This window comes from Mustelus asterias, chromosome 5 (genome assembly GCF_964213995.1).
Source record: "Mustelus asterias chromosome 5, sMusAst1.hap1.1, whole genome shotgun sequence".
Lineage (NCBI taxonomy): Eukaryota > Metazoa > Chordata > Chondrichthyes > Carcharhiniformes > Triakidae > Mustelus > Mustelus asterias.
In genome coordinates this window covers 33,867,119-33,894,062 of record NC_135805.1, presented here as the reverse complement: position 1 = coordinate 33,894,062, position 26,944 = coordinate 33,867,119, and the positions used below count along the sequence as shown (strand labels likewise).

Genomic DNA, 26,944 nt, shown 5'->3' with positions numbered 1-26,944 from the left:
TTTTTTTTAATGCTGAAAAAATGTGGTCTAATAGCTTTACTTCACTGCTAGCATGATAAAACCCCCAAATGTCTGACAAACTTATAATCTCATTTACCCTAATCTTCATTAATTGTCTGTTCTTTCCACATACTTATGAGCAGGAAGGTATTGCAACCCCCCATCCTCCCACAATCCCCCCCCCCCCCCCCAATTTTACTGTATAATTCTAATTGCTCCCTAATCATTGAATACAAGGGGGAAGAAGATTGAAAAGTGGGTAGATTGAGGAGAATGGAGAGGCAAGGCAGAGAAAGGAATACTGAGGAGAGCGCTATTCATCAAACCATAGTAAGACCTATCAAATATTATTAACAAGATCCCATTAACCACTTACAAGGCACCAGTCAGGAGTCTGATGGAATACTCCCCGCTTGCCTGGATGAGTGCAACTCCAACAACGTGCAAGAAGTTCGACACCATCCAGCACAACGCAGCCTATTCATTGGCACCCTATCAGCCATCTTAAATATTCATTCTCTCCAAAGTGTACCCGAACAGGCGACTAGAGGATTTTCACAGTAACTTCATTGTGGTGTTAATGTAAACCTACTTGTGACACTAATAAATAAACTTTTAAAAACTTTAAATGGCTGTGGGATGTATCATCCATAAAATTTCCTGCAGCAACTTGGCCAAGGTTCCTTCAGCCCTCCATACCTGTGGCCTCTACCACCTAGAAATGCAAAGACAGTAGATGTGTTGGAAAACCACCACCAGCTGGTTCGGCTCCAGAGCATCTCGACTTGGAAATGTATCGATGTTCCTTCACTATCACTGGGTCAAAATTCTGGAACTCCCTCCTTGACAGCATGTGGGCGTACCTACACTGGATGGACAGTCGCAGTTCAAGAAGGTGACTCGCCATAACCTTTTCAAGGGCAATTAGGGATGGGCAATAAATGTTGGCCCAGTCAGGAATGCCCATATTCTATGATAGAATAGAAACAGGGCAGCTAGCTACATTCAGGCAAAATCATTGAGGCTTTCTTAAACAGAGACAAAAATTTAACATGTGACAGACACACTGACATTCTGTTAGCTCCTTACATTATCAAGGGTAGGGTGATGGGCAGTCAAACCTTATGGTGAAACAGGACACATCAGAGGTTTGAACAAATTGATTGAGGGTGGAGGATGGGAGGTTAGTAAAAGGGAGTATTAGAGCAGTAGAATCTGGAGGTGACAAGGATTTTGGTAAGAGTTTCAAATAGTGGGGAGGGTGGGGGACACAGGGCACTGAGGTAGAGGAAAAGACAAGCACGTGTTGCAGGGTTAAAGCAAGCAACCCTGGTTATGGATAGTATGTGAGGTTGAAGATTTCCTCACAGTTCAGCAAGCCGGCAAGATTACAGATGATCTGGTTCTACCCATGGGGGTGGTGAAAAGAGAGGTGGAATCAGTGGCAAGGGTTTGTGGCAGAGGCCGTTGAAGACAATGTCTCCAGTTTTCCCAGTATTGAATTGGAGGATGCTGCAAATCTCATTTAAGGCTGAGGTTACACAAGTAGCCTGGCAGCATAGAAGCAGTTGGTAGATGTGGCAGAGAGGTAGCTAAAATCTCCAAATTTGCAGATGATACAAAGTTGAGTGGGAGGGTGAGCTGTGTGGAGGATGCAGAGATGCTTCAATATGATTTGGACAGGCTGAGTGAGTGGGCATGTGCATGGCAGATGCAGTATAATGTGGATAAAAATGTGCTGATCCACTTCGTAGCAATAATAGGAAGATTATTATTTGAATGAGTGTAAATTGAGAGAGGTGGATATTCAGTGAGACCTTGGTGTCCTCGTGCATCAGTCGCTGAAAATAAGCACACAGGTACAGTAGGCAGTAAAGAAGACACATGGTATGTTGGCCTTCACAGCAAGAGGATTTGAGTACATGAATAGGGATGTTTTACTACAATTGTATAGGGTGTTGGTGAGGCCACATTCGGAGTATTGTGTGCAGTTTCATTGTCCTTATCTGAGGAAGGATGTTCTTGATGGAGTACAGCGAAGGTTTACCAAGCTGATTCCTGGGATGGGAAGTCTGCCATATGAGGAGAGACTAAGTCAGTTAGGATTATATTCATTGGAGTTTAGAAGAGTGAGAGGGGATCTCATGGTACCTTATAAAATTCTAACAGGATTAGATGTGGTAGGTTCAGAAAGAATGTTCCTGATGGTGGGGGAGTCCAGAACTGGTGGTCATAGTTTGAGGATAAGGGGTAAACCTTTTAGGACTGAGGTGGTGAGAAATTTCTTCACCCAGAGAGTGATAAATTTGTGGAATTCACTACCACAGAATGTAGTTAAGGCCAAAACATTGTGTGGTTTCAAGAAGAAATTGGATATAGCACTTAGGGAACAAGGGATATGGGGGAAATGTGGGATCAGGCTATTGAATTTGATGATCAGCCATGATCAAAATGAATGGCGGAGCAGGCTCAAAGGGCCAAATGGCCTACTCCTGCTTCTAGTTTCTATATTAGTGCCTTGCATAGTTTTAGCAAGAATTCCCTATTTCTATACTCCATTCTCTTTGAAATATAGGCCAACATTCCATTTGCTGTCTTAATTACCTGGAATGTACACAGCATTTGTGATTTATGTATGAGGATCCCCAAATCTCTCTGTGCTGCAGCTTTCTGCAGTCTTTCTCCATTTAAATTATATTCAGCTTCCTACCAAAGTGCATAACTTCACATTTTCCTGCACTATATTCCAGCTGCCAAGTTTCTGTGCACTCACTTAACCTATCCATATCCTTGTGTAGACTCTTCGTGTCATCCTCACCACTTGCCATCCCACCTAGGCACATTAGCAACATTTAAGAGGCATCTGAATGGGTACATGAATAGGGAGGGAATAGAGGGATATAGACAGAGTAAGGGCAGAAGTTTTCTTTAGTTTAGTTAGGGCAGCATGGTCGGTGCAGGCTTGGAGGGCCGAAGGGCCTGTTCCTGTGCTGTACTTTTCTTTGTTCTAACTTTGTGTCATCCACAAACTTGGCAATAATACATTCACTTCCCACTTCCAAGTCATTGGTATTAATGTGTGTGAACCCCAGGGTGGAAGCCCCCCGCCAAGGGCTGCTGGCAGCTCCTCATTACCATCAGTATCACCAGGAGTGGTATTCCCATTCATCTTCTGCCCTTGTCTTTCTAGATGGTAGAGATCACGAGTTTGGAAAGTGCTGGCGAAGGAGGCACATTGATTTGCTGCAATGTAATTTAGGTATGACATTACTGTCACTGTGCATTAGTGGTTAAGATGTGGAGATGCCGTACAGAATAATGGTTGGAATGCGAATACTTACAGCTAATCAAGTCTTAAAGGTACAAACAATGTGAGTGGAGAGAGCATTGAGACAGGTTAAAGAGATGTGTATTGTCTCCAGACAGGACAGCCAGTGAAATTCTGCAAGTCCAGGCAAGCTGTGGGGGTTACAAATAGTGTGACATGAACCCAATATCCCGGTTGAGGCCATCCTCATGTGTGCGGAACTTGGCTATCAGTTTCTGCTCAGCGACTCTGCGCTGTTGTGTGTCGTGAAGGCCGCCTTGGAGAACGCTTACCTGAATATCAGAGGCCGAATGCCCATGACTGCTGAAGTGCTCCCCAACAGGAAGAGAACAGTCTTGCCTGGTGATTGTCGAGCGGTGTTCGTTCATCCGTTGTCGCAGCGTCTGCATGGAGCAGAAACTGATAGCCAAGTTCCGCACACATGAGGACGGCCTCAACAGGGATATTGGGTTCATGTCACACTATCTGTAATCCCCACAGCTTGCCTGGACTTGCAGAATTTCACTGGCTGTCCTGTCTGGAGACAATACACATCTCTTTAACCTGTCTTAATGCTCTCTCCACTCACATTGTTTGTACCTTTAAGACTTGATTAGCTGTAAGTATTCACATTCCAACCATTATTCTGTAAATTGAGTTTGTGTCTTTATATGCCCTGTTAGTGAACAGAATTCCCACTCACCTGAAGGAGCTTAAGGCTCCGAAAGCTTGTGGCTTTTGCTACCAAATAAACCTGTTGGACTTTAACCTGGTGTTGTGAGACTTCTTACATTGGTGGTTAATACAGTGAATGTTTAAGGTGGTGGATGAGGTGTCAATCACGTCGGGCTGCTTTGTCCTGGATGGTGTCGAGCTTGTTGAGTGTTGTTGGAGCTGCACCCATCCAGGCAAGTGGGGAACATTCCATCACACTCCTGACTTGTGTCTGGTAGATGGTGGACAGGCTTTGGGAAGGTCAGTTACTCATCACAGGATGCCTAGTCTCTGACCTGCTCTTGTAGCCACAGGATTTATATGGCTGGTCCAGTTCAGTTTCTGGTCAATGGCAACCATTAACGTGTTGATAGTGGGGGATTCCACAATGGTAATGCCATTGAATGTCAAGGAGCAATGGTTAGATCCTCTCTTGTTGGAGATGGTCATTGTCTGGCACGTATGTGGTGTGAACTTGCCACTTATCAGCTCAAGTCTAGATAATGTGCTGCATATGAACATGGACCGCTTCAGTTTCTGAGGAACCATGAATGATCCTGAACATTGTGCAGTCACCAGCGAACATCCTCACTTCTGATCTTATGATGGAGGGAAGCAGCTGAAGATGGTTGGGCCTAGGACACTACCCTGAGGAACTCCTGCAGTTTGTCCTGGAACTGGGATAATAGACCTCCAACCACCACAACCACCTTCCCTTATGCTAGGTATGACTCCAACCAGTGGAGAGTTTTGCCCTTGATTCCAACTGACTTCGGTTTTGCTAGGGTTTCTTAATGCCGCACTCAAATGCTGCTTTGATGTCAATGGCAATCACCCTCACCTCACCTCTGGCCTTCAGCTCTTTTGTCTATGTTTGGACAAAGGCTGTAATGAGGTCAGGAGCTAAGTGGCCCTGACTGAACCCAAACTGAGCCTCAGTGAGCGGGAGCATTGCTGAGTCAGTGCTGCTTGATAGCATTGTCGACACTTTCCATTTCTGATGGTGCTGTCACTGATCGGGTTGGATTTATCCTGCTTTTTTTAGACAGCACATAACTGGAAAATTTTCCACATCGCTGGGTAGATGCCTGTCATGTAGCTGCATGGAAACAACTTGGTTAGAGGGCTGGCTAGTTCTGGAACAGAGGCCTTCGGCACGATGGCTGAGATGTTGTCAGGGCCCATAGCCTTTGCAGTATCCAGCGCCTTCAGCCGTTTTCCAAAAAATAAGGTGGAGTGAATTGAATTGGCTGAAAGCTAGTATCTGTGATACTGGAGATCTTAGGAGGAGGCCAAGGAGGATCATCCAGTCCGCACTTCTGGCTGAAGATGGCTGCAAATGCTTCAGCCTTGCACTGTCCATCACTGAGAATGGAGATATTTATGGTATTTGTGGAGCGTCCTCCTCCAATTAGCTGTTTAATTGTCCATCGCCATTCATGATTGGATTTGGCAGGACTGTAGAGCCTAGATCTGATTCGTTGGTTGTGAGATCGCTTGGCTCTATTGTACATTGCTTCAGATCGGGGGTCATGGGGCAGGGGTCGTGGGGTGAGGGGGCAGGGGAATCAGGGGCAAGGGCAGGGAACACTCTCAGAGCACCCTCCACCCCTTTTCCTGATACCGAATGCCAGACAACGAGGGTTGGAAGTCAGCTTTCGGAAGGAGTGGGAGAGCCACCAAATTGTGGTGGGCTCAGCGACAATTAATTAATTAACCTAATTAATTAATGAACCTAATTGACATTTCACTGGCGGTGAGCAGGTTTACCACATCAGGCCCTTATCTTTTGATTTGAATTATTATTGTCACATGAATTGGGATACAGTGAAAAGTTTTGTTTCTTGCGCACTATACAGTCAAAACATGCCGTTCATAGAGTACATAGGGGAGAAGGAAAGGAGAGGGTGCAGAATATAGTGTTGCAGTTACAGATAGGGTGTTGAGAAAGATTAACTTAATATATAATGGGTCCATTCAAAAGTCTGATGACAGTAGGGAAGAAGCTGTTCTTGAGTCAGTTGGTATGTGATCTCAGGCTTTTGTATCTTTTTCCCGACGGAAGAAGGTGGAAGAGAGAATGTCTGGGGTGCATGGGGTCCTTAATTATGCTGGCTGCTTTGCCGAGGCAGCGGGAAGTGTAGACAGAGTCAATGGATGGGAGGCTGGTTTGCGCAATGGACTGAGCTACGTTCACAACCCTTTGTAGTTTGTGGTCTTGGTCAGGGCACGAGTCATTCCAAGCTGTGATACCTGGGGCCAATTTTCCCAATGCTGGGAATTTTCCCAGCCCCATGCCCACTCCACCAGGTCTCCATTAAATTCTGCCCATTCTTTCTTATGTGCCATATCCCTATCAGAAAATAATGTAAAATATGGAAAATAAATGTAAAAATATAGTGTGTCAACAATCACAACTTGCCCCAACCCACCCCAAAAAATAAGCTCGACCTGGAAGAAAAGATCAGTTCAGACCAGTATTCTTATTTCCCATTTTACTGGTGTTTCATTTTAGAGTATACAAGACCAGTATTCTAATTTCACCAGCAGAACATAAGAAAACACCCACATTTAAAGTTACCAGTTGATTTACCATATGTACATAACTAAATTTCTCCTTGAATTTGGGGTCTCTGCATTGCAGGGGATGGGGTTGCAATTAGACTAACTCTAAAGGCAGTAGCCCCACTCGGTGTAACTGCAGAGCTGAATTTTAATACTGGGAGTTGCACATTTCTCCCTGTAGAGGAGCTGGTGGTTCAGAAGCTCAAGAGAAGGAAGCTCATCTTGTTCACTTTGTGGTGCCGTGCGCTCTTTGTGTGGATGTAAAGTGAAAGGATCAAGGGGAAAAGTCAGAGAGAGAGAGAGCGATGCATCTGGCATCTTGTAAACAAGTAAGGTTATTGTGCAAAGTTACTGTGCAACGTTTAACCCTGATCTTTGAGCGAGGACAACCCTTGCTGGGCGCCAGGGACTGTCTGCAAGCACCTGGGGCCCTTCCTTTCCCATCCCCTCTGCCTGCCTGGCATTGTATCTGTGTAAGGCATGGTGCTGGTTATCCACACTGCCACTGGGCAACTGGATCTTTAAGGTTTCCCCTAGAATCTTTCACTTTTACTCTGGCAGTTCTTGTGTGCTTGGCTCGATGGATTTATTTAATTTTGTGGATAAGTAGCCCCCTCCCTGGATGTCACATTCTGCAGTCCAGTTGACTGAGGGCAATGTTTAAAGTTTATTTATGAGTGTCATAAGTAGGCTGACATTAACACTGCAGTGAAATTACTGTGACACACTACCAGAAGGATGTGGATGCTTTGGAGCGGGTACAGAAGCGATTTACCAGGATGTTGCCTGGTCTGGAGGGTATTAGCTACGAGGAGAGGTTGGAGAAACTTGGTTTGTTCTCACTGGAACGACGGAGGTTGAGGGGTGACCTGACGGAGGTTTACAAGATTATGAGTGGCATGGACAGAGTGGATAGTCAGATGCTCTTTCCTAGGGTAGAAAAGTCAAGCGCTTGGGGACATAGGTTTAAGGTGCATGGGGAAAAGTTTAGAGAAGGTGTGCGAGGCAAGATTTTTACACAGAGGGTGGTGACTGTCTGGAAACGCACTGCCCGGGGAGGTGGTGGGAGCAGGTACGATAGAGGCATTTAAGGGGCAACTAGACAAATGCATGAATAGGATGGGAATGGAAGGATACGGACTCCATAAGTGGATACAGTTTGAGTTTAGGCAGATATCATGATCGGTGCAGGCTTGGAGGGCCGAAGGGCCTGTTCCTGTGCTGTACTGTTCTTTGTTCTTTTGTTAAAATCCTCTCGGGTTGGATTTTATTGAAAAGCTCACTTGTCTGCAAGATGTGGATGATGCCGGAAAAAGTGTTTTTCATTCTCTATCCATGGTGACCCCTGAGGTGGTGATGGGTCTCTTTGAACCACTGCAGTTCTGGTGCTGACAGCACAGTATTCTCCTTCTAAACGTTTTAGTTAGGGCATTTCAGATTTTGCCGTAAAAGCAAAAATAAAAATACCGTTCACACTCATCAGGTAAATAATGCCTTATCTATGCAGAGAGGAAGGTACGGTTAATGTTTCAGAATCACACACTTTTTACAGTGCAGAAAGAGGCCATTCAGCCTGTCGCGTCTGCAGCAGCTTTGTAAACCAGCGTTATGGCTTAGTGTCATTCCCCTGCCTTTTCCCCATACTCCTGACATGTTGTTTCTATTCAGATAATCATCTCATGGCCTCTTGAATGCCCTGATTGAATCTGCTTCCAACACACTTCCAGGCAGTGCATTCCAGACCCCAACCGCTCGTTGCATGAAAAAGTCTTTTTGCACATCACATTTGCTTCTTTTGCAAATCACTTTTAAATCTCTGCCCTCTTGTTTTCAATCCTTTTACAAGGGGGGAACCATTTCTCCCCATCTACTCTGTCCAGCCCCTTCATGATTTTGGATGCCTCTAACAAATCTCCTCTTAGCCGCCTTCTCTCCAGGGAGAACAGTCCTAACCTCTCCAGGGAGAACAGTCCTGACCTCTCCAGGGAGGACAGTCCTGACCTCTCCAGGGAGAACAGTCCTGACCTCTCCAGGGAGAACAGTCCTGACCTCTCCAGGGAGGACAGTCCTGACCTCTCCAGGGAGGACAGTCCTGACCTCTCCAGGGAGGACAGTCCTGACCTCTCCAGGGAGGACAGTCCTGACCTCTTCAGGGAGAACAGTCCTAACCTCTCCAGGGAGAACAGTCCTAACCTCTCCAGGGAGAACAGTCCTAACCTCTCCAGGGAGAACAGTCCTGACCTCTCCCCGGAGAACAGTCCTGACCTCTCCCCGGAGAACAGTTCTAACCTCTTCAGGGAGAATAGTCCTAACCCCTCTAATGTATCCTCGACAGAAGTTTCTTATCCCTGAAACCATTCTTGTAAACCTCTTCTGCGCTCTCTCCAATGTGTTCACATCCTTCCTATAGTGTGGTGCCCAGAAGTTCAGCATAACCTCCTTGCTCTTCTATGCCCCAATTAATCAAACCCAGAATACTGTATGCTTTACTAACTGCTCTCTAAACCTGTCCTGCCACTTTCAATAATCCATGCACATATACACCCAGCTCCCTACACTCCTGCACCCCATCAAGAATTGTATCCTTTTTCATATTGCATCTCCATGTTCTTCCTACCAAAATGCATCACCTCACACTTCTCCGCATTGAACCTCATCTGCCATCTGTCCACCCACTCAGCCAACCTGACTATGTCCATCTGATATTCCATACTGTCCTCTTCACAGTTTACTATACTTACAAGTTTTGTGTCATCTGCAAACTTTGAAACTGTCAAAGATCTAGATCATTAATATATCAGGAACAGCAAGGGTCCCAATACCAACCCCTGGGAGCACCACTCCAGCCCGAAAAATATCCATTGACCATTGCCCTCTGCTTCCTATTATTCAGCCAATTTTGTATCCATGTTGCTATTGTCCCTTTTATTGCATGCACTATAACTTTTCTCACAAGTCTGTTGTGTGGCACTGTATTGAATGCTTTCTGAAGGTCCATGTACACCACATTAGCAGCATTACGCTTATCGACCCTTTCTGTTACCTCCTCAAAAAAACTCTAAGTTAATTAAACACAATTTCCCCTTTCAAAATCTATGCTGGCTCTTCCTAATCAACCCACGTTTTCCCATGGGATTAATTCTACCCCAAATAATTATTTCCAGAGGCATCCACATACATTGTACTGACTGGTCTGTAATTGTTGCGTTTATCCTGACAATCTTTTTTGAACAGATGAAATGTTTGCATTCCGCCGGTCCTTTGGAATCTAGACTTCCTTGAATCTCGAGAGAAAACTGAACGATGTTAGCCTGTGCCCCTGCACTTCCCACTCTCAACTAAAATGTAGAATGTATGCAGGTCAGTGATCTTTGACAGAACCCCCGCCCAATTCCCAGGTCAATCTCCACCCCCCCCCCCCGCAGTTGATATTCCCAAGTCAATCTGCACCGCACTCTTGGTGCCCCCGTCCTCCTCCATCAGCTCCCTCATTGAGCTCTGCCTCAGCCAGACCCCAATTGTCATAACCTCATGCCCCATTTCAGCTTGAGATGAACACCTGACCCCATGCCTTATCCATTGCAAAGACTTTGCTCTTCTTCACAGTGGAGGGTTTGGGAGTTACTGTGACAAAGAGCTAGATTAAGCTACACCACTATTATCAGTAATTCACTTAGAGATTAAAGCCAAATTGTTTCACATTAAGTTATATGCACCAGAAAATATTGAAATTGTGTGGTAGCATGCATTGTATCAACAATCTCAATTCTCCTCCTACTAGCCATAAGACCATAAGACATAGGAGCGGAAGTAAGGCCATTCGGCCCATCGAGTCCACTCCACCATTCAATCATGGTTGATTTCAACTCCATTTACCCGCTCTCTCCCCATAGCCCTTAATTCCTCGAGAAATCAAGAATTTATCAATTTCTGTCTTGAAGACGCTCAACGTCTCGGCCTCCACAGCCCTCTGTGGCAATGAATTCCACAGACCCACCACTCTCTGGCTGAAAAAATTTCTCCTCATCTCTGTTCTAAAGTGACTCCCTTTTATTCTAAGGCTGTGCCCCCGCGTCCTAGTCTCCCCTGTTAATGGAACCACCAGATATAAGCCCCAAACATAATATGGAATATTTCAACTTCTAAAAGTACAAACTGATTTACCACTCTAACCACCGCCCCTTAACATTCAATGGTGTTACCCTCACTGAATCCCCCATCCTTGGGGCTACCATTGACCAGAAACTCAACTACCACATAAACACACTGGCTACAAGAGCAGGTCAGAGGCTAGGAATACTGCAACGAGTAACTCACCTCCTGACTCCCCAAAGCCTATCCACCATCTACAAGGCACAAGTCAGGAGTGTGATGGAATACTCCCCACTTGCCTAGATGGGTGCAGCTCCAACAACACTCAAGAAGCTCGACACCATTCAGGACAAAGCAGCCCGCTTGATTGGCACCACATCTACAAACATTCAATCACTTCACCACCGACGCTCAGTAGCAGCAGTGTGTACTATCTATAAGATGCACTGCAGCAATTCACCAAAGATCCTTAGACAGCACCTTCCAAACCCACGACCACTTCCATCTAGAAGGACAAGAGCAGCAGATAAATGGGCAGACCACCACCTGCAAGTTCCCCTCCAAGCTACTCACCATCCTGACTTGGAAATACATCGCCATTCCTTCGCAGTCAGTGGATCAAAATCCTGGAATTCCCTCCCTAACAGCATGGTGGGACAGCCCACAGAACATGGACTGCAGCGATTCAAGAAGGCAACTCACCACCACCACCTTCACAAGGGCAACTAGGGATGGGCAATAAATGCTGGCCAGCCAGCGGCACCCATGTCCCACAAATGAATAAAAATAATTTTTAAAAATTTGACATCCAGGATTCATTTCTGCTTAGTTTCTCCCTAAAGCAGGGATCTCTGTATTGCAGCTTTTTAGCAGTACACGGTGAGGACCAGCCTGATTCAGAGTGAACGAGCAGAGTTAACCACCAGCACCCAATGTATCTGTCAGTGGTTGCACATTTCTCCCTGCCTCAGGAGTTTATAGTAGGAAGCTCCTCTTGTCCATTCTGTGATGCTGTTTAATGAGGCAGCACCTCCTTTCCACCACCTGTAACACTGCCCACCTCAGCCCCCTCCGCTGTTTAAAAACATAGGCCTGCGGCTTTGACCTCTCTCGACACCTCATCACTATACTCCTCTGATTCGTCTCCCACACTCTTCTTCATGAACTTCAGTTCATCGAAATCCATATCTTGCCCTGAGCCAAGTCCTGTTTGCCTGTCACGCTGTCCTCACTGACCTACCTTGGGTTCTGCTCATCCAACACCTCCCACTGAAATATTCCCAATCTCTTGTTTAAATATCTTCACAGCTTCACCACCACCTGCCAATCTTTATAATCAAAAAAGAATGAACAAAGAACAATACAGCACAGGAACAGGCCCTTCGGCCCTCCAAGCCCGCGCCGCTCCCCGGTCCAGGATTGAATCCTGAATCCAGGATCCCCGCCCAATTTTCCAGCCTATCTACATCCTAATATCCTATCCACCGAGCTGTCCCTCACAGCTACGATGCTTTGTTCATCACAACCTATTAACTCACCCCCACCCCCCCATTCCAGACCATGTGATCTCCAGGGAGAGGCGAAAACCCAGAGTGAAAACCCCAGGGCCAATATGGGGAAAAAAAATCTGGGAAATTCCTCTCCGACCCCCTGAGGCGATCGAAACGAGTCCAGGAGATCACACTGGCCCAGATCAGAAAATGCTTCCCAACCCTATTCATTTCCCCTTCTGCTTTACGAACACCATCTGAATTCCCTGCCCCCGAGACAGGTTCCCAACTATCCGCAGTCTCACTCTGTCTTGCATTTATACAGCAACTTTTAAAACAATGATAGTTTCCAAAGCATCTTAACAGCCAGTGAAGCATTTTATTTATTCTTTTACAGCACGTAAATACCAACCTCCCCCTCCCGTAGACACACATAATTCTCATAGAATTCCTACAGTGCTGCAGGAGGCCATTTGGTCCATCGAGTCTGCACCGACTTTCCGACAGAGTAGACCCCACATATTTACCCCACTAATCCCCCTAATGTACACATCTTGGGACACTAAGGGGCAATTTACCATGGCCAATCCATCTAACCTGCACATCTTTGGAATGTGGGAGGAAACTGGAGCACCCAGAGGAAACCCACGCAGACACGGGGAGAACGTGCAAACTCCACACAGACAGTGGCCCAAAGCCAGAATCGAACCCGGGTCCCTGGAGTTGTGAGGCAGCAGTGCTAACCACTGTGCCATTGTGCTGCCCTGTCTTACATTATGCAGGAATAGCCATTAAGGCCTTTCAATGAATGTTCCTCATGAGCGATGTCAACATCCCAAGAGCCAAATGTCATTGCTGGTCTAACCTTTCCTGAATAACACAAAAGCAAAACATTGTGGACACTGGAGATCAGAAAATGCTGCAAAATACCTAGCAGTCGGGCGGCATCTGTGGGGAGGGAAACCAGAGTTAATGTTTCGGGTTGATGACCTTTCCTCAGAACTGGGAAAAGTTAGATATTTTAGCAAGTGGTTTTAAACAAGAGAAAAGGGGGAGGGAGGTGGAAAAAGAACATAAGGGAGGGTCTATGATCGGATGGAGGGCAGGAGAGATTAATTGATGAAAGAATTAGTGGGGCATGGCGAAAAGGAATTGTAATGGGACAGGGAAAGGGGGAAAAAAATGCATCTTGAGTTAGTCTGAATGGCAGAACCTTGGACAGCTGCTGCCCAACTATGAAAGCAAAACCTGCAAAGAGCAAGGAAATAAAATGGCGGCAGAGGTTACGGCACAGTGGTTAGCACTGCCACCTCACAACACCAGGGGCCTGGGGGTTCAGTTCCGGCCTCAGATGACTGTCTGTGCGCAGTTTGCATGTTCTCCCCATGTCTGTGTGGGTTTCCTCCGGGTGCTCCGATTTCCGCCCATTGTCCAAAGATGTGCAGGTTAGGTTGATTGGCCATCCTAAATTGCTCATTAGTGTCAGGGGGATTAGCAGGGTGGATGTGTGGGGTTGCAGGGATAGGGCCTGGGTGAGATTGTTTGTTAACGGTGCGGGCTCGATGGGCCGAATGGCCTCCTTCTGTACTATAGGGGTTCTATGATTGTGGAACTCAATGTTAAGCCTGGAAAGTGCCTAATCGGAGAGTCAGTACAGACTTAATGGGCCGAAAAGCTTCCTTCTGCGCTTTAGGGATCCTATGTCTATGAAAGGTGCTGTTCTTTGTGGTTACGTTGAGCTTCATTGGAAGCTGAGGCCAGGAGACATCAGCATGAGACTAAGGTGGAGAATTAGAGCGGCAGGCCACAGAAACGTGGGACCCTGCTTGTGACTGAACATGGGTGTGCCCTGAAACAGTTAGCGAACGTGTGTTTCACCTGCCCAATGTAGAGAAGACCACATTCAGACAAGTGATTACCGTATACTAAATAGAAAAAAAAATACAAATACATCGCTTCTTCACCTGGAAGGAGTGTTTGAGGCCTTGGACAGTGAGGTTTCTAGCATTTTCTGTTCTTATTCCAACTCTTCCTCACTTTTACTCCCCAGATTCAAAGAACAAAGAACAATACAGCACAGGAACAGGCCCTTCGGCCCTCCAAGCCCGCACCGCTCCCTGGTCCAAACTAGACCATTCTTTTGTATCCCTCCATTCCCACTCCGTTCATATGGCTGTCTAGATAAGACAGTACTGACCTCCTGGCAGTTAGCCATCTTTCGGTCCATGGTTTGCCGTTGGTATTTTATCCTCGCATGCTGTAAATGCAGCGACTGAATATTGTTCTGCAAACTTTCCTCTATCAGTTGAATTAACGAGGCTGCGGTGCAAATTGCAACAGTTCAGTATTCCGAAAGAGCAATGTGAATCCGAGAAAGAGGGTCTAAATTATCGTTCAATTATAACATTGTCACTAAACCAAATAGCATAACCACCATCAATCATCAGAACCCTAGCAAGCAGCAGATAGATTCAAAGCAGGAAAATGCCTCGCCTTGAACCCCACAGTAAATATTATTTTATAAATGGACAGATGGAAGCAATTTTTACGCCTGTAATCTGCACTTGGAGTTCAGGTAACATATGAAACAGCTCTGCGTTTGTGCTCACGTTTCATGACGTTATCTAACCTCCTTTAGTGGGTCTCGATTTGAGTGAGTGTATTGTACCTCTGTTATTGTCCTTTGCACACATCGTATCGTTCCTCAATTAGCTATGGTGAAAGGGTCAAACCTGGATATTAGTGCAAATGTTTGGTGTTGTCTAATATTATTTTCTAATAAATAGATGTTCCTTCTGTGCCACCGCCATGATGAGCTGCCTTTTTAAAGTAGTCTTAGGTTGCTCATGTTTTATAGAATCATACAGTGCAGAAGAGGCACCTCGGCCCATCGAGTCTGCACCGACATGTGAGAAGCACCTGACCTCCCACCTAATCCCATCTACCAGCACTTGACCCATAGCCCTGAATGTTATGATATACCAAGTGCTCATCCAAGTACTTCTTAAAGGATGTGAGGCAACCCACCTCTACCATCCTCCCAGGCAACGCATTCCACAGAATCATAGAATCCTTACAGTGAAGAAAGGAGGCCATTTGGCCCTTCGAGCTGCACCGACAATGATACCCCCCCCCACAAGCCCTAGTCCTGTAACCCCAGGTATTTACCCTGCTAATCTCCCTGACACTGAGAGGCAGTTGTAGCATGGCCAGTCAATCTAACCTGCATATCTTCGGCCTGTGGGAGGAAACCAGAGCACCCGGAGGAAACCCACGCAGACACGGGCAGAACGTCCAAACTCCACACAGCCACCCAAGGCTGAAATTGAACCTGGGTCCCTGGCGCTGTGAGGCAGCAGTGCTAACCACTGTGCCGTAGTGCTGCCCATTCCAGATTGTCACCACCCTCTGAGTAAAAACGTTTTTCCTCACATCCTCCCTGAACCTCCTGCCCCTCACCTTGAACCTATGTCCCCTCGTGACTGACCCTTCAACTAAGGGGAACAGCTGCTCCTTATCCACTCTGTCCATGTCCCTCATAATCTTGTACACCTCGAACAGGTCGCCCCTCGGTCTTCTCTGCTCCAACGAAAAACAACCCAAGCCTACGCAAGCTCTCTTCATAACTTAAATGTTCCATCCCAGGCAGCATCCTGGTGAATCTCCTCTGCACCCCCTCCAGTGCAAGCATAGCCTTCCTATCCCCTCCTGCCTGTGTTCTGCCTGTTTCCTGTGTGTGGCAGTGTAGCACTGCTTGGCCAGTGTAGAGCAGGGAGGCTTCATCCAGGAACAGTCAGAGCTGCAGCGAGTGAGACTCCCATTGCGGGGGGGGGGGGGGGGGGCGTTCATTTGTCAGCAGGGCATGTTTTAAGAGGGAGTTAGCACCATGATGCCAACAGCCTTGGCTCAGTCACAACATCTGAAAAGCCAGGCACTTCTCTCAGATCCACTCAGTATGTCGTTGCTATGGTAACATCCCATCACTCTGATACTTGTGGAAAGGCAAGCTGGTGGTCGTGTTTAGATGGAGGACGAGAAATTGGAAGCGTGAGATTCTTATTTTTTGTAAATGGGTGAAATTTTATATTCTACAGTTGAGGAATTGATTCGATAATCCAGCCGTACCTGTCTCCTGCCGTCCCATGTCCCGAGCAGCTGGAGCAACAGAAGCAAGAGTGAGTCAAATCGACTGACACGGTAACTTTTTTTAACAGTCGCTTGTTTGAATCTCAATGTTTTGCGATTGTACCATCAACAGAGCCACATAAATTCCTTCTGCTCCCTATCAAATCCTGTGTGGAAAATATCTATAAAGCAATCTGTGCCATAAGTTCACGGGCCTCAAATGCCTCTTTCACCGGGGTGGTACAGTGGGTTAGTCCTGCTGCCTCACAGCGCCAGTTCAATTCCCACTTTGGGTCACTGTCTGTGCGGAGTCTGCACATTCTCCCTGTGTCTGCATGGGTTTCCTCCGGGTGCTCCGGTTTCCTCCCACAGTCCGAAAGACGTGCTGGTTAGGTGCAATGGCCATGCTAAATTCTCCCTCAGAGTACCCAAACAGGCGCCGGAGTGTGGCGACTGGGGGATTTTCACAGTAACTGCATTGCTGTGTTAATGTAAGCCTACCTGTGACACTAATAAGTAAACTCTAGACTTCTTTCAGTAGCCGCCGATGTAAACCATTAGGGTCTAGTAACTTGAATATCTTGAGGTCTACTAATTTTTCAATTTGCTCTTAGCTAACTCCCACAAGCAGCAAAGTGACAAAGGCTAGATATTCTCTTTAGTGATGTTGATGGAGGGATAAATATTCGGCAGGACACCGGGGATAACTCCCCTGCTCTTCTCCGAAATAAGTCCCCAAAAAACATTCACCCGAGCAGGCAGATGGTGTTTTGGTTTTAACATCTCATGTGAAAGATGGTATCTCCCGACAGTGACAGGCACGGTGGCACAGTGGTCAGCACTGCTGCCTCACAGCGCCAGAGACCCAGGTTCAATTCCGGCCTCAGGTCACTGTCTGTGTGGAGTCTCCCCGTGTCTGCCTGGGTTTCCTCCGGGTGCTCCGATTTCCTCCCTGTCTAGAGATGTGCGGGTTAGGTGGATTGGCCATGCTAAATTGCCCCTTAGTGTAAGGGGGACTAGCTAGGGTAAATAGGTGGAGTTACAGGAATAGGGCCTAGGTGGGATTGTTATCGGTACAGACTCGATGGGCCAAATGACCTCTTTCTGCACTGTAGGGATTCTATGATAGTGGCACACGTCCTGATTTTAGCGCTGTGTTAGTTTTTCAGGCAGCATGAACAGCTGGATCTCTCCAGTCCGTGCCCTGAAGAGTTTCAGCACCTGCAGGATCCTCTGGAGGAAGTGTGCGTCACCCGAGCTGTGTGGAGCGCGGAGCGTGAGGGCAAGCTGTGGGAATTTCTACCTGAAGCTAAACAATGCTGAGCAGAGATCCAAACAGCTCTGTGAGCAGCCTGCACTGTGGGTGGGGGGTCTGCTTACGTTTGAGAGACACAAGAGCAGCAAAACTTCAAAAAAGGGGAGAAAGCAAATGCTTCAAGAGGAGTCGGACGAAGAAGATGATGCTGAGAAAAGTGACTACGAGGACCAGTCGGAAGAGGAAGAGGAGGACACCCAGCCCAAAGCTTACCGAGACCTTGAGAAAGTCGTGCCATCTTTTCGATTTGACCTCATCATGAAAGCGGGCCTGGATATGGCGAGGAAGTAAGTGTCTTGTCTTTGAACTGTTGAAAGCACTCGGAAGGCGCAAGAATGTCGACGCTTTTATTGTATTTCAGCAGCAGGTACATGCCAATCAGATCTGACACACTGATAGAAACTAAAAGCAGGAGTAGGCCATTCAGCCCTTTGAGCCTGCTCCACCATTCATTATGACCATGGCTGATTATCAAATTCAATATCCTGATCCCTTTAGCTCCAAGAGCTATACCTAATTTCATCTTGAAATCAGACAACATTTTGGTCTCAATTGTTCAACCAGGCAGCTTCTTGCCGGTCAAGGCATGACCCTCTAGAACAATCCAGTGAATGGCTTCACTTATTTTGTTAAGCTGAAACAGGTGCAATATCCATACATTTTCTTTCAGTCTGCACAGAACACGACCCTTTGCATTAATATATGTAGCTTTCAGTACAGGCAAATGTGCCACACTGCGAATTAAGCTGTCTGGTTTAAATTTCAAACAATGCTTGGCAGTTAACTGTCAGTCACCATCAACTGGTGCATTCTCCATGGCAATGCCTACACCAATCAGAGTCCACTGGCCAACCAATCAGCACCCTCTTTTTATGCACTATAAAGTTGATGTTTCCCCTGCCATTGGTATTCTTGTGATTGTCCTGCTGAGTGCAAGATGAAAAACTTCAACACATAGTCTTTTTTCAGCAATACTCAAGTTCTATATGACCAAATGACCATTTGTAGGCCACACAATTGTTTAAACATGTTGAATCCCATGAAGCTCCTTCTGCATTATTTGCCTTGCAACAGTGTTGAATCCTTTATTTAAACTCTTTTGTGAGATGTGTGTGATATTAGCAAGGAAGTATTTATTGCCCATCCCTATTTATCCTGAATGTAATAGGCGTTAACTATATAGAGTGGTCTGGAGTCACGTATAGGCTGGGCCAAGGTTCTCTTCCAGGAAGGCTGTTAAGTGAACCAGTTGTGTTTTTCCATCAATTCAGCAGCTTTCTGATGCGATTTTTAAAATATATTGAGTTCCGTTTCTCCGCTGTGGGATGTGCAGTCCCAACCATGTGGGAAAATAATCTACCAAGTGGCACGGTAGTACAGTGGTTAGCACTGCTGCCTCACAGCGCCAAGGACCTGGGTTCAATTCCCGGTTTGGGTCACTGTCTGTGTGGAGTTTGCACATTCTCCCCATGTCTGTCTGGGTTTCCTCTGTGTGCTCCGGTTTCCTCCCACAGTCTCAAGATGTGCGGGTTAGGTGGATTGGCCATGCTAAATTACCCTTTAGCGTCAGGGGGACTAGCTAGGGTAAATGCATGGGTTTATGGGGATAGGGCTTGGGTGGGATTGTGGTCATCACTTGATGGGCAGACTTGATGGGCTGAATGGCCTCCTTCTGCTCTGTATGATTCGATGAACCTGCAGGTTGTGGAGCTGTCACCGTAACTACAAGGATACTGTTTAGCCCAGGATATCCGCTACCTGAGGTTGGTGTAGCAGCCTTTCACATAGAACTATATTAAAAACCTCTGGATATCCAGTTACATGGACACAGGGACTGCCACTGGGCAGCTGGGGTATCCCTTTGTCAGAAACATTCAGGAGTTGGGATCTTCGACGTTTGAAACCAAGTTGGGCTGCCACTTGGTGGATTATTTTCCCGTATGGTAATCCTCAACTTAGTTTATCGGTAACAGGCAACCTAATAGATCTGAATTTACATGGGTGTGTTTGGTCAATTTTCTAGACTGCTTTACTCCCTCGTGATGACTGTCAGCATTTTATCCCGAGACTCACACGGCATTCCCAGTGGGTAGTCTCTAGCCCTGGGGAGTTATCTGTTTGAATTGTTAGTCTGTCTAAAATACAGGTGATGTTGAAATCATTAACCTCAAATGTTGCTAGCATTTCTGTGGCTATTTCAACAAAGTAATCATTAGTGTCACAAGTAAGGCTTACATTAAGACTGCAATGAAGCTACTGTGAAATTCCTCTAGTCGCCACACTCCGGCGCCTGTTTAGGTCAATGCACCTAACCAGCACGTCTTTCAGACTGTGGGAGGAAACTGGAGCACTCGGAGGAAACCCACACAGACACAGGGAGAAAATGCAAACTTCACACAGACAGTGACCTAACCCTCCCCTTACACCTTTACTTTCTCCCTCCTCCTCATCTTTAGATCACCCAAACACCATTTCCCAACCAAGGTGGGTCCCGCTTTGTTGCTGTTGCCATTGCCAGCCTGGCTGGCTATGGCCACTACTCGACACTGTATTCCCCTTCCCTCCTGTTGATTTTCAATGGACTGGGTGGACTTGATTCCCTTTCCCTGGGATAACTTGGCTTATGAGGAATGGAGAGGCAGGGAAAGGTATTCTGGTGTGTTTCAGTTGATAGCTAAGGCATCAGCTGATCAGACAATGTAGGTCACTGCTACCTTACAACTGTTAGTTCGCTGCCGTCCCTACAGTAACATTCCCCATTGACACTGTGTCTATGACCTCCTGTTATAGGGCTGTCACGACGTTTTTCTTGTTGTAGTTAAAACTATTGTTCCCCTCAAGTAGCTAGACAAAGATACAGTGTGATTTAAGATGATTTATTATTGCAGCTACAGAACCCTGACCAAATCTTTAAGTAAGAAGTTTAACAACACCAGGTTAAAGTCCAACAGGTTTATTTGGTAGCAAAAGCCACACAAGCTTTTGGCTTTTGCTACCAAATAAACCTGTTGGACTTTAACCTGGTGTTGTTAAACTTCTTACTGTGTTTACCCCAGTCCAACGCCGGCATCTCCACATCAAATCTTTAAGACCAGTCCGAGTGCAGAATTCCGAAATACACAAGCAATTATAGTTTCAAATTCGATTACAAGTAATTAGCATATACCAATCAAAATATAGGAGTTACCTCTATCCTCTCAGCTATTGATTAAGGTTACATCATGCATACATAAAGGTATAGTGCCCAACTATAACTTGTGCATGTTTTCCTAATTATATCATAAAGCAATGATGGCTCTATCTCTGGGCAATGATATATCAACCTCCCTTTCCATTGTTCCTTGTTCTAATGGGCAAACATAAGCTGCAGCTACACATCGTTCAATTAAATGGTCCTTGACTCTTTATCTGGGTCTACTTTAATCATAGCTTTCCCTGTGTGACTGAGATACAGCTTGCAGCTGGTGATTTTTATGATGTGGGGATGCAGCGTTGGACTGGGGTGGGCACAGTAAGAAGTCTCACAACACCAGGTGAAAGACTCACCTGATGAAGGGGCAACGTTCCGAAAGCTCATGATTCCAAGTACACCTGTTGGACTTTAACCTGGTGTTGTGAGACTTCCTACTGTGATTTTTATGATTATTAACCCTTTCACCTCCCAAATCCATATGGTGAGATTAGCTTGTACCTGCTAAAGTGATATTGTGTTCTTTCGAAATTGGTTTTAGATCTGCTTTCATGTCACTCGCGACCGCCACGAGCTGGGCTTTGATTAGAAGCTGTGGGTCCTGCAGCTATTGCTAAATGTTACACCAGCCAGTACGCTCTAATGCCGACTTGTGCTTTTCCTTGCAGTAAAGTGGAAGATTCCTTCTACAGCAACAAACTGAGACTGAACGGAGAAAAGTTATTGAAGAAAAGTAAAGTGGTGCGTTTTTATATTTTCAACTCCATTTATTTCGAATGCACGCATTGTGCAATCTAAAAGCTGTCTGCGTAAAGTTAGTCGATGGGAGAAGAGTGATCTTCATCCTTTGCAAAATCTGCCTCCCTTGTTAAACAAAACTGACAATCCTTCACACCCACCCCGAATGAATGGCTGATGTTGGCTGGGTTTTACACTGAAATACTCCACAGCCCTTCATTACTGAAAAACCAGAGCACCGGGGATTGATGGACTGCAGTATTGGAGTCAGATTAGTTTGAGGATTCAGAATGTTCTTTTACCTACACTCGGGGGTAAACTCTGAGTCAGGGACCCAGCTGGAGGTGGGGACTCCCAATTAACTGGGAAATTTGAATATTCACTCGGGAGGGGGAATCTTTTTAGGGCGGATAATAGAGGATCTGATGTTGTAATCCTACCGAGCTGTTCCCGTTTAAACGAAAATGTCACTGAATAATAGAAGAGATTCGCGTGAGCCCAAAGCAGGAGATTGAAACATTTGCCTAATCCCTGGTTCTGGGCCTGGTGGGTGGGTAGTATCATCATTAACCTAGGCAGGGATTGAAACCATCTGCCCAGTGATAAGATTACCCTGCAGCTCTCGCTGAGCAGTCCCAGCTGCTGACACTTTGCTGCCACAATTGTACGCTGGGAAGGGAACACTTTTCAGAATCACCTTTCCTCTCGCCCACTGGGCACAGGAGGTTGCGAGAGATTTCGAGAAGCCCCTCTCCTCGTTCCTCTTTGCAGCAGAACCTAACTTAATGCTGGGTCCCTACAGTTTGCTGTGGTAATAAAGATAAGAGATGTTTAACACAGTGGTTGGCACTGCTGCCTGACAGCGCCAGGGACCTGGGTTTGATTCCCGGCCTGAGTCACTAGTCTGTGCACATCCTGCCCGTGTCTGCGTGGGTTTCCTCCGGGTGCTCCGGTTTCCTCCCACAGTCTGAAAGACATGCTGGTTAGGTGCATTGGCCATGTTAAATACTCCCTCAGTGTTACCCGAACAGGCGCCCGAGTGTGGCGACTAGGGGATTTTCACAGTAACTTCATTGCGGTGTTAATGTAAGCCTACTTGTGACACTGATAAATAAAAATTTTAAACATTCGTTCTGGAAAGCCAAGACAAGCGTTCTGTTTGGTCGGTTATTCACAGATAGAGAATGAACCTACCTTGCATTAAGTTGATCTTTCTCCACACCCTAGCTATGACTGTAACACTACATTCTGCACTCTCTCCTTTCCTTCTCTATGAACGGTATGCTTTGTATAGCGCGCAAGAAACAATACTTTTCACTGTATGTGAATACATGTGACAATAATAAATCAAATCAAAAAAAAACACAGAAAGGGAACAAAACAGAGCTGTGGAAAATCTGAGGTAAAATCAGCAAAATCCTTAAAATGCAACACAGCTCAGTCAGCATCTATAGAAGTGCTGTGGCTTCATCAGGACCGACCCAAGGTCGCTGTCCAATATGATACTCGCTTGATAAAGCAGCAGTGCTCTGAAAGCTCATGCTACCAAATAAACTCGCTGGACTTTAACCTGGTGTTGTGAGACTTCTTACTGTGTCTATCCAATATGTTAACTTCCAAAGAGAGTAAAGATTACGATGCGAGATGTCGTCTGGGGCTCAGTTGGTAGCACTTTCACCTCTGAGTCACGATTGTAGGTTCAAGTCCCACTCCAGGACCTGAGCTCAATGGAGGGACTTGCAGAAGTTTGATGCAGCAACAGTAAAGGACCAGTGATGTAGTTCCAAGTCAAGATAGTGCGTGACTTGGAGGGGAACTTGCAGGTTGTACTGTTCCCATGCGCTTGATGCCCTTGTCAGTGGACGCAGTAGAGGTGGCGGGTTTGGAATGTCCTGTCTAAGGTGCCTTGGTGAGTTGCTGCAGTGCATCTTGTAGATGATGCACACTGCTGCCACAGTGCACCACTGGTGGAGGGAGTGATGGTTTAAGTTGGTGGATGGACTGCCTTGTCCTGGGTGGGGTGGCTTCTTGCATGTTGTTGGAGTTGCACTCATCCAGACGAGCGGGAAATATTCCATTACGTCCCTGAGTCACTCGCTGCAGAATTCTCAGCCTTTAACCGACTCTTGCAGCCACAGACTTGTCCAATTAAGCTTCTGGTCAATGTTGACCCCCTCCCCAAGAATGTTGTTTCACACACACGGCTGTTACTGCGCAGAAGGAGGCCATTTGGCCCATTGTGTCTGCACTGGCTTTCCAAACGAGTATCATGGCTTGGTGCCATTCCCCTGCCTTTCCCGTACCCCGGCACTTTGTTCCTATTCAAGTAATCACCTAATGCTCTCTTGAATACCTTGACTGAATCTGCCTCCACCACACTTCCACACAGTGCATTCCAGACCCAGTGTGAAGAAGTTATTTCTTGCATCACATTTGCTTCTTTTGCAAATCACCTTAAATCTGTGCCCCCTTGCTCTTGCTTCTTGTACGAGTGGAAACAGTGTCTCCCTATTTACTCTGTCCAGCCTGTCATGATTTTGAACATCTCTATCAAACCTCCTCTTCGCTTCGTTTAATGTGTCATATTCAAGGAATCAACTTAAATGGGATTGAAAGAAGCATGGGTAGAATTAATATCCAAATCTCCTACAGTAAATTCAGCAGATGTCCCAGGGAAGTAGGATCTATACTGGTGTTTACATCGATGTTTGGGAAATCTGCTAATCTTCTGCCAAAATTGCGAGAGTCCAGGACAGATCCTCAATCCTGCCCTTTTGCATTTTGGTTGTGGGTAATGGGTCCCTGTCATTTATAATGGCAATACGGTGTCACAGTGGTTAGCACTGCTACCTCACAACTCCAGGGACCCAAGTTCGATTCCCGGCTTGGGTTACTGTCTGTGCGGAGTCTGCACGTTCTCCCTGTGTCTGCGTGTGTTTCCTCCGGGTGCTCCGGTTTTCTCCCACAGTCTGGAAGACATGCTGGTTACGTGCATTGGCCATGCTAAATTCTCCCTCCGTGTACCGGAACAGGCGCCGGAGTGTGGCGACTGGGGCATTTTCACAGTAACTTCATTGCAGTGTTAATGTAAGCCTACTTGTGACACTAATAAATAAACTTTAACTGACTTAAGGTCTGAACCAATATTTGTTTTCTTTTTGTGTTTGCAGGTGAAAGAGGGTGATGTCCTGGATTTCCTTACTGGGGAGGATAAGGAAGATGAAACTGTCACCGTCATGAGGATTATAGTGAGAAAGATTGATGAGGAAATGACGAATACGGATAAATACAGAGTGACTTTGAGGTGCTGGAAACATCTCCGGTTGTCCAGGGAGGAGGTGTTTAAATAAGTCTCTGCTCCCACCAGGAGGAACACTGAGGGCAGCCGTGTATCTGCGAGATGTGATGCAGAGAGTTTACGACGCAACAGGAATTCATGTGGCCGACGCTCTCCTTTTCCTGCTTTTCTCCATGACAACATACATTCACAACAGTTTGCATTGATGTAACTTTGGTAACGTGAGGACCATTCCCAATTGTTTTCCAGGGAGATACATCAACAGCACTCGGGGCAAGTGAGGGAACTTGGAGCGGTGGGAGGGAGCTAAGAGAGGTTTTAGAAAGGCTTTTTGAAGAGAGTCAAGGATGTTTCCAAATGTGTTCAAGCAACCAAGGGAATAATGCTTCAAAAATCTGCCTCGTGTAGTGGCGGGGAGGGAATGGGGAAGAAGCAGGAATAAGGAGACTGGGGCTTGGAGGAGGGTCAGGGTTGGACAATATGATGGAGAAGGTTACTCCGATAACAAGGGGCAAGACTAAATGAGAACAGGGATCCTGAAATGAATTTGCTTGAGATACGCAGCCAGTTGGGTTTGGGTGACGATTGTGCTTTGTGTGTGAACAGGAGCTGCAGGTCTTTCGATTAACTGTGCAAGTAGTGCAGCACAGTGGTTAGCACTGCTGCCTCACAGCGCCAGGGACCCGGGTCCAGTTCCAGCCTCGGATCACTGTCTGTGTGGAGTTTGCACGTCCTGCCCGTGTCAGCATGGGTTTCCTCCGGGTGCTCCGGTTTCCTCCCAAACTCCAAAGATGTGCAGGTTAGGTGGATTGGCCGTGATAAATTGCTCCTTAATATCCAAAGATGTGTAAATTAGATGGATTGGCCATGCTAAATGTGCGGGGTTACGGGGATAGGGTTGGGGGGGGGGGGCGCGGTGGTGGGCCTGGGTACGATGCTTTTTTGGAGAGTTGGTACAGCCTCAATGGGCCAAATGGCCTCTTCCTGCACTGTAGGAATTCTATAATCCACTCTAGTGAAGAAGAGCCCTCACCTCTTGTATCTCTCTTCATAACCTCTCATATCTGTTGATGTACAACAATGGTTGAAAAGCTTTGAGTGTATTTACAAAGTTGCCCTTTCAGGTGATAAACTGATGGATTCGGCTACAGTGGCAGTTAAATCCCGACAGATCCTCACTATACCAAGTAGTATTATTACTGTTCTTGGTTATCCACATCTAGAAAACTCTTTAACCCATTAGCTATTGTTTGTGAAAGCAGCAGATGAACATGTTCCTTTGGCTGTAACTTTAATACATTTATTTTGAGTTGGTGAATGCCTTCACTGAAGTGACAGTGGAATATTGGAGGAGAATGACAGTTGGAGGTAAGCACCTGTCCAGTAACTCAGCAGCAGTCATTTCGAGATCATTAAAGTTGCTGCTTCTGTCAGCTGTTCACCTGAACTCCGCTGAACTTTTTGACCTGCTGACAGCATCCACCACTGGGACTTGGACGGAGGGGCAATTTCTCTCGAGGGTGCGTCTCCTGCGGGTGAGAAGCCAGGCCCAGTCACTCAGGAGCTCTCTGACTGTCCACACAAGATCAGCAATGTGCTATGTGGAGAGTCCTGGGTGCCGAATGTTCTGGACCACAACACTGTCACTTAGGGCCTGATTTTACCATTTTCATTCTAAGTGCTGAATCTGGGCGCAATTCAGATCCGACTTGGAAATCTGCTTTCAGGTGCTCCCATCCGCACTCAGCCTGAAAAAACAATCGCGGGTCCCATTCGCGCTGTGGGCGGGGCTTATCGTGCCCGAAACGATCGGAGTTCTGAACTGCGCATGCGCAGTCAGAAAAAAAATTTGAAAAAGCGCGCCCGTGTCAGATCGCGATGGCCCCCACAGACATCACTGTTCCCCATTATCCACCCACCCACCCAGCTACCCAGACCGATCGCGACTCCCTGCCCCCTTCCCCCCTCACCGATCGCCCACAGAGTGGCAGCAGACCCTCCCTGCCCCCCCACCAGAGATCCATCTGCCCCCCCCCCCCCCCCCCAACCAGTGAGCGATCGGGCCTTCCCCCCGCCCCTGCCCCCAACCCCCCCACACTAGAGATACATC

At 46.6% G+C, this 26,944-nt stretch overlaps 1 protein-coding gene across 3 annotated transcripts; it reads left to right on the top strand.

The window, feature by feature from the left end:
* Window positions 1-6,769: 6,769 nt before the first annotated feature.
* Window positions 6,770-26,281, top strand: mtres1 (mitochondrial transcription rescue factor 1). Of its 3 annotated transcripts, none has more exons than XM_078212400.1 (5): window positions 6,770-6,915; window positions 16,263-16,343; window positions 17,455-17,895; window positions 21,467-21,539; window positions 24,707-26,281. In XM_078212400.1, exons 3-5 carry the CDS (start codon window positions 17,468-17,470, stop codon window positions 24,884-24,886), a joined length of 681 nt encoding a protein of 226 aa, XP_078068526.1. In that variant the 5' UTR covers window positions 6,770-6,915; window positions 16,263-16,343; window positions 17,455-17,467; the 3' UTR covers window positions 24,887-26,281. The 3 variants fall into 3 exon arrangements, with proteins under 3 accessions (XP_078068526.1, XP_078068525.1, XP_078068524.1); XM_078212399.1 differs by having other exon boundaries at window positions 6,812-6,915; window positions 16,263-16,365; window positions 17,463-17,895; XM_078212398.1 differs by having other exon boundaries at window positions 6,812-6,915; window positions 16,263-16,365.
* The last annotated feature ends 663 nt before the right edge of the window (window positions 26,282-26,944 follow it).

Coding starts and splice junctions, on each gene's coding strand:
- mtres1 (XM_078212400.1), top strand. CDS start 17,468: ATGAACAGCTGGATCTCTCCAGTCCGTGCCCTGAAGAGTTTCAGCACC. Junction 17,896..21,466: donor GGCCTGGATATGGCGAGGAA/GTAAGTGTCTTG, acceptor TTTTCCTTGCAG/TAAAGTGGAAGATTCCTTCT. Junction 21,540..24,706: donor TATTGAAGAAAAGTAAAGTG/GTGCGTTTTTAT, acceptor TTGTGTTTGCAG/GTGAAAGAGGGTGATGTCCT.